At 68.0% G+C, this 7,050-nt stretch overlaps 1 protein-coding gene across 2 annotated transcripts; it reads left to right on the top strand.

Moving 5' to 3' along the window:
* Window positions 1-1,496: 1,496 nt before the first annotated feature.
* SHOX2 (SHOX homeobox 2) lies at window positions 1,497-5,831 on the top strand. 2 transcript variants are annotated; one of them, XM_064516544.1, is made up of 5 exons: window positions 1,497-1,921; window positions 2,586-2,794; window positions 4,719-4,776; window positions 5,234-5,322; window positions 5,423-5,831. In XM_064516544.1, exons 1-5 carry the CDS (start codon window positions 1,648-1,650, stop codon window positions 5,705-5,707), a joined length of 915 nt encoding a protein of 304 aa, XP_064372614.1. In that variant the 5' UTR covers window positions 1,497-1,647; the 3' UTR covers window positions 5,708-5,831. The 2 variants fall into 2 exon arrangements, with proteins under 2 accessions (XP_064372614.1, XP_064372616.1); XM_064516546.1 differs by having other exon boundaries at window positions 1,498-1,921; window positions 5,459-5,831.
* Window positions 5,832-7,050: the final 1,219 nt, after the last annotated feature.

Here is a 7,050-nt window from a genome sequence, read left to right as displayed (position 1 = left end):
CGTCAGGTATAGATAGAGATGCATACAGAAGCACAGTACATACGAAACAAAACTGCACGCTTTCTGCAGTCCAGTTTTCACGGATGAGCAGCGGGAAAGCAAGAGCCTGCTAACAAAAAACTAGCAGAGAAAGTAACAGCGTCCCCTGGTCACGCTACGAGCCGAAAACCAGCTTTATTTGGGGGCTCCAGGTGCGGGGGCAGCGCTCGTCACGGACACCCAGGCGCCCCCCACTCGCGGCAGCTTGGGGACGAATGAGCAAAAACGGGGGGGGGGGGGGGGGGGGGCAAGTCGCTGCGGCCCCTGGCCAGCGCCGCCGCAAGGGAAGGCCGCGCGCGGCCGAAAACCGCCGCCCGAGGGGGGAACCGCGGCGCCGGGCCGGGGCCTGGGTCGAGGCCTGGGCCTGGGTTGGGGCCTGGCCGTCGCCATGGCAACGCGGCCCGGCCCGGCCCGGCCCGGCCCGCACCGCCGCCCCTCAGGCCGCGGCTTGGCGGACGCGGCGGCCGGTCCCGGCGGTGTCGGGGGCAGGGGCGGCCCGCGGGGGCCCCTCGCGGCGCGGCCCGGTTACCTGAGCGCCGCGGCGGCGCAGCGCGGCCGGCGGGTCCCGAGGCGGCGCGACGAGGCCCTCGGCCGCGCGGTTTGAGCGCAGCGCCTTGCTGGGGCGGCGGGCAGGCCGAGCCAAGCCACCGCCGAGCGCATCCACGCGGCCAGGCAGCGCGGCGGAGCGCAGAGGCATCGATGGGGGGGCGCAGCCGAGCGCCGCGCAGGGGAGCGCAGCGCCGTGCGCGCCCGCGGGGGCCGGGGCCGGGGCCGGGGTGCGGGGCCGGGGCTGCCCCGCCGTTCACGTTCACGCCCCTTCTGCAGGCAGGAGCGCCGGGATGAGGCACGGGGGCTCCGGCTGCGCAGTGATTAAAATTGCAATGAATAAAATTGAAAATTTATTTGCAAACCGCGCGGAAGCGCCGCGCTCGCCCCCCGGGGCGCGGGGGCCCGGGCGCGACGGGGCTTCCCGGCCGGGGGGTCGTTTGGGCCGGTGGCGGCCGAGGAGGAGGAGGAGGAGGAGGAGGAGAGAAAATAAAACGTATAGTTTTTCGTCTCGGCCCAAAGGGGCTAACGCGGCGCGCCGCCTCGCCGTCCGCGCCCGCTCCGCCGCCGCGGCCCGGGGGCCTCTCGTTACGCGGGGCGCCGCGCACGGCCCGCAGCCTGCGCCGGGCTTCCCGTCGGCGCCGCGCAGCGCGGGGGGGGCCGGGCCGTGCGGGGCCCCCCGGCAAGCGCCAAAACGGAGCCGGCCGCGCGTTGCGCGGGGGCTGCGCGGCCCCGGCCGCGCGGGGCCCCCCGGCGCCGGCCCCTCCCCTGCCCTCCCCGCGGCGGCGCGGGGCCCGCGCTAATCGCGGCGAGGCGGCGGGCGGCGCTGGCCCGGGCGCGGAGCGGGGCGCGGGCGCGGAGCGGGGCGCGGGCGCGGAGCGGGGCGCGGGCGCCGCGGGGGGAGGCACGGCGGGCCGAGGGGCCGGCGCTGCGAAGTATAAATAGCGGCGCTGCCAGCGGCGCGGCGCTGTCAGAGCCCGGCGCCGGCGCGCAGAGCGCCGCGGCCCCGCACGTCGGGCGGCTGGATGCGCGGGCGCGGCGGCGGCGCGGCGCGGCGCGGCCATGGAGGAGCTGACGGCCTTCGTCTCCAAGTCGTTTGACGCCAAGGCGAAGGAGAGGAAGGAGCTCATCACCTACCGCGAGGTGCTGGAGAGCGGGCCGCTGCGCGCCGGCGGCCCCCGGGAGCCCGGCGGAGCCGCCGCGGAGCCGGGCCGCGACGAGGCGGGCAGCCCCGCAGCGCGGGCGGGCGCCGGGCGCTCCCCGCCGCGGGAGCCCGACGGAGCCGCCGCCGCCGACGGAGCCGCCGCCGCCGCCGCCACCCCCAAGCCCAGCGACGGTAACGGCGGCGCCCGCTCCGCTCCGCGCCCCCCCGCGCCGCGCCCCCCTCTCCCCGCGCCCCGTCGGGGCCGCCGCGAAGTTTGCACCGAGATATTTTAACCGGCGACAGCGACTCTGCCGCGGGCGCGCCCCGCCGCCGCGCAGCGCAGCGCAGCGCAACGGGAGGATGCGCGGGCGGCGCCGGCCCCCTCGGCCCTTTCCCCGGCAGCCGCCTTGGCGTCGGCGCGGAGGCGAGCGCGGAGCGCGGAGCGCGGCCCCCTGCGCGCAGCCGGCGGCGGGCGGAAAAGCGAGCAACGAAATCGCGAGCCGGGAGGCAGCGGCGAGGCGGGCGCCGGGCGCGCAGGGCCCGCGCAGGGCCGGGCCCCCCCCCCACACCCCCCCCCCGGGGGCCGGGGAGCGCCGCGGGGCCTAGCGCGGCCCGGCTCCGGGGCACGGCGGGGCCGGGGGGGCTCTGCCCGGCCCGGGGGGGGGGGGTTGCTCGGCCGCGGGGCGCCGCCGGGGCCGGCCCGAGCTCCCGCGCCGGGCGGCGACATCCCCGGGGAAGCGGCTGTCGCGACAGAGGCCTCGGGCCCCGGGGGGGCTCCCGGCGCCGCCTGCCCCCCCCTTCCCCCCCCCCCGCCCGCGGGGCCGCCGGCGGCTCTGACTGCCCCTGTCGCGCCCAGTGTCGCCGGAGCCGAAGGAGCGCCGGGAGGATGCGAAGGCGATGGAGGACGAAGGGCAGACGAAAATCAAGCAGAGGCGGAGCCGCACGAATTTCACCCTGGAGCAGCTGAACGAGCTGGAGCGGCTCTTCGACGAGACGCACTACCCGGACGCCTTCATGCGCGAGGAGCTCAGCCAGCGCCTGGGGCTCTCCGAGGCCCGCGTGCAGGTAGCGCGGAGCGGCGCGGAGCCTGAGTGCGAGTGCGAGTGCGAGTGCGAGTGGCCCTTTTGCCGGGATTTCCCTCTCTCGCTGCGCTTCGCCGCGCACCCCGATGCGGGCGGAGGTGCCGGGCCCCCCCCCGGGCCGCGCTGCCCCTGCGCTGCCTTAATAACGGCTCGGCGCAAAAACGAGACCCCGAGCGAGGGAGGCGGCAGGAAAACGGAGAGAAAAATGCGCAGAGCGGCTTTGTTCGCGTTCGCGAATTGTAAAAGCCTGCAGTAAAACCGGGCTTTTGGAAGCGCTGCCCGTCACGGAGCAGCCGCGGCTCCCTTTTATTCAACGCGCGCGATCCGCCTCGAGCGGCCCCCGAAAGTTTGGGCGAAGCTCTTGCCGGGGAGTTCCTCCTAGGCGAGATTTTGGGCTTTGCGGGGCTGGAGGAGACGGTGGCTCCTCAAATTAGAGCAGATGTAAGCGTTTCGGCGTGTGTGCGTCCTGGCAATAAGGGACGAGGAAAGGGTGGTCGTGATTTGTCCCGACACACGGAGCGGTCTCAGGCCCCAGCGTCCGCAGCTGCTGGGAGGTCTCGCTGCAACGGATCCCCCCCCCGGCTTTGTGCTCGGGGGGCACCATCTGCGCCGGGCTCCGCGCACAATCCTTGTGGGGCTTCCCTGCCTCTCCTAGGAGGGGAGGACGCGAGCGGGGCGGTCGCCTTGGACCGAAAAAGTCCGAACGAGCAGCTTTTGTCGCCAGCGCCGCGCAAAACGGCCGCTGCTTTTTCGCCCCGCCGCGCCTGGGCTTTGCGCGGAGGCGGCCGCCTCTTCGCGCTGCCCAAATCCGAGCAAAACCGAGCGAAGCAAAGTTCCCGGCTCCAGCTCCCCCGCGGAAAATGTCGTGGAGGTGCTGCCCGTGCCGGCCCCGCGCAGAGCCCCGCAGCTCCGGGGATGTGCGGAGCCTGCGCCCGCTCCCTTCCCCTCGCTGCGGGAACCGCTGCGCCGCAGTGTTTTGCTCCGCGTCTGCGCTAAGTCGTGAACTGGGGAAGGCGCGTTTGCGCGGGCGAGCGCGGCCGCCGGGCGGGATTTGCTCGGCGCGAGTAAACGACAGGGCGGGGGAAATCCGCGTTTAGAGCCGTCTTTTAAAGCGAGACCTCAGAAAGGGTTTTCTTCTTCTTTTTTGTGTTTTTTATCTTGTTTTGGCCGTGGGGGAAGGATTGCTCGGTGGATGTGGCTGCTGAGGTGCGATGCGGAGGTCTGTCCGTAAACAGAAATGTCTTAAACGCGCTCGCTCTGCCCCTCGCTCTCGTCTCCCAGTGAGCAGAAGTTTATTCTGGAAATTCGTTTCAGCGATTCTATTTCCAGTATTAAAAGTGTGCGCTTGTCTCACTTGCAGCCTTTTCTGCGGGAGAAAATTAGATTATCATGATAATGAGACAATTATTCCGCGTCTGTGCCACGCTGCTGCACAGAGGAACAGGCAAATTCTGCACCTCTTTGTAGTGAAGCTTTTGTGGCAGTAATTACCCCCCGAAAGTGAGTCATTAAACACTTTGGTGTTTAGGGTTTTTTGAAGATAAAGGTAATTAATATTACAGGCTCTTAACGAGCGCGCTGCTCTCAGGTCTGGCGGTGCCAACCTCCAAGCCGTTATCACGCGGGAGCGTTAGATACCGGGCAGCGATGCCGGTCTTCGGGGACTGCGGTGCGGCACGAGGAAACCCGAGCCAGGGAGCCGGCAGTCTGCGAAGGTCGATCGTCGGGGGGGGGGGGGGGGGGGGGTTCGTTTGGTTTTTTTTTTTTTTATTTGTTATTTTTTTCGCTGTGTCTGTGCTTCCTTCTCGTTCCCGAGCTCCGGCGCGGGCTGCGCGGCGGGACGGGACGGGACGGGGCGGGGGCGGCGGGGGCGCCGGGGCCGTGACCGCCCTTTGCCGTCCGCGCAGGTCTGGTTCCAGAACAGACGGGCCAAGTGTCGCAAACAGGAGAACCAGCTCCACAAAGGTACGCGCCCGCGGGCCGCCCCCTCGGGGGTAGCGTGTCGGGGGGGGGAGGCTGGGGCCTCACGGCTGCCACCTCGGGAGAGACACGTCCCGGGGGCGCGGGGGGTTGCGGGCCGCCCCGTCGGGGGCAGCGGCGTGGGGACCCGCGGGCCGCCCCGTCGGGGGAAGCGCGTCCCGGGGCCGGGAGGGCCGCCCCGTCGGGGGCGGCAGCATGGGGACCCGCGGGCCGCCCCGTCGGGGGCAGCGCGTCCCGGGGCCGGGAGGGCCGCCCCGTCGGGGGCAGCAGCATGGGGGCAGCAGCATGGGGACCCGCGGGGCGCCCCGTCGGGGGCAGCGCGGCCGGGGGAGCGGCGGGGCGGGGGCGGGGGGGTGGAGGGAGCCGTGGCCGGGCGTGCGCGCCGTCGGGGGGGGCGGCGGCGGGCGGCGCTGAGCGGCGGGCCGTGCCGTGCCTCTTGCAGGGGTGCTGATCGGAGCGGCGAGCCAGTTCGAGGCGTGCCGGGTGGCGCCGTACGTGAACGTGGGCGCGCTGCGGATGCCCTTCCAGCAGGCGAGTCGGGGCGGGCGGGCGGCCGTCGGGGCGGGCGGGCGGGCGGAGCGGGGCGGGCGGCGGCGCGGGCTTAACGCGTGTCTCCGCTTTGCGCCCGCAGGACGGTGCCTGCAACGCGCCGCCCTTGTCGTTGCAGGTGCAGGCGCAGCTGCAGCTGGACAGCGCGGTGGCCCACGCGCACCACCACCACCTGCCCCCGCCGCTGGCCGCCCACGCGCCCTACATGATGTTCCCCGCGCCGCCCTTCGCGCTGCCGCTCGCCGCCCTCGCCGCCGAGTCCGCCTCGGCCGTGGCCGCCGCCGCCGCCAAGACCACCAGCAAGAACTCCAGCATCGCCGACCTGCGCCTCAAGGCCAAGAAGCACGCGGCCGCCCTGGGGCTGTGACCCCCCCCCGGCCGCCCCCCCGGGCCGCAGGAGCTCGGCGGCTCCGCAACGGACCTCTGCGCTGGTTTTTTCTGCCAAGTTCACTTTACTACGGGGAGTTGGGTAAGAGAGGCGGGCCTCCTTTCACCTTGCGTCGGGTGCTTGGGTTGGACAGCCGCGTCTGGAAGGGCGACGAGAGAGACCGGGGAAAGAAAGAGAACCGGGGGAAAAAAAAGAGAACCGGGGAAAAAAAAGAGAACTGGGAAAACAACCGGGGAAAAAAAAGAGAACCGGAAAAAAAAAGAGAACCGGGGAAAAAAAAGAGAACCGGGAAAAAAAAAGAGAACCGGGAAAAAAAAAGAGAACCGGGAAAAAAGAGAGAACCGGAAAAAAAAGAGAACCGGGAAAAAAGGAGAACCGGGAAAACAAAGAACCGGAAAAACAAAGAACCGGGGAAAAAGGAGAACCGGGGAAAAAAAAGAACCGGAAAAAAAGAAAAAGACCAGGAAAAAAAAAGAACCGGGAAAAAAAGGAGAACCGGGAAAAAAAAAGAACCGGAAAAAAAGAAAAAGACCAGGAAAAAAAAAGAACCGGAAAAAAAAACACGTCGAAAGGAAAAAAAACCACCTCGAAGGAAAAAAAACCACCTCGAAGGAAAAAAAAACACCTCGAAGGGGAAAAAAACAAAAGAAAGGGAAAAGAGACAATGATTTCTCTGCGAATTTCCGGTGGGGAACTGTCCGGGACGCGTCCTGCAGCAGAGCTCCGGGTTGCATGTATTTGTATTTCGTTGATGGAGTCCTTTGATTCACTTGCACTTCACCCTCATCTTTAGTAGGAAAACAAAACAAACGGGGCTGGGCTCGCTCCCTTCTCACCTCGGAGGGGAAAAGGGCGAGAGGGAGAGATCAAGCACTGCCTTCTCCGCTCTCAAGCCTCTGCTGCTCGCTCGCTGTCCCACCCCCGAAATAAAAAAGGGAGCGGAAAGCTGCGGAGCGCGGGGTCCCCTCCGCGCCGGCCCCTCCCGACCGGGGCACAAAGGGAAAGAAAGAAAAAAGCGCGTTTAATGCCCAACCACCACTTCACACAGCGGCCAATTCCAGTGAGAGGTACTAGGTACATGTAAAATATGTTGATACACACGAACAAAGTTTATTTTGGCTATAACTTGTGAATTGATAGTTGACTGTCAAACATTTGCATTTTATCTCATAAAGGTGTATCTATTCACGTAATCTTGTGATTTTTTTTTTATTTGAAAGACAGATAGCTATTTAATCTGGGGTACCCTGAAGTTGGTGGTTGTTATCCCAGTTTGCGATCAGACCCTCACGAATTTAATGCTTTTTGCCACGAGGGAAAGC

Source organism: Dromaius novaehollandiae, chromosome 9, assembly GCF_036370855.1.
Source record: "Dromaius novaehollandiae isolate bDroNov1 chromosome 9, bDroNov1.hap1, whole genome shotgun sequence".
Taxonomy (NCBI): domain Eukaryota; kingdom Metazoa; phylum Chordata; class Aves; order Casuariiformes; family Dromaiidae; genus Dromaius; species Dromaius novaehollandiae.
The sequence above is the reverse complement of the archived record's forward strand: the minus strand, read 5'-3'. Positions and strand labels throughout refer to the sequence as shown.

What these genes read in the sequence shown, in the direction of transcription:
- SHOX2 (XM_064516544.1), top strand. Translation starts at nt 1,648, where the DNA reads ATGGAGGAGCTGACGGCCTTCGTCTCCAAGTCGTTTGACGCCAAGGCG. An exon ending in CACCCCCAAGCCCAGCGACG is followed by an intron (nt 1,922 to 2,585) that starts GTAACGGCGGCG and finishes TGTCGCGCCCAG; the next exon opens with TGTCGCCGGAGCCGAAGGAG. An exon ending in TGCGGATGCCCTTCCAGCAG is followed by an intron (nt 5,323 to 5,422) that starts GCGAGTCGGGGC and finishes TTGCGCCCGCAG; the next exon opens with GACGGTGCCTGCAACGCGCC.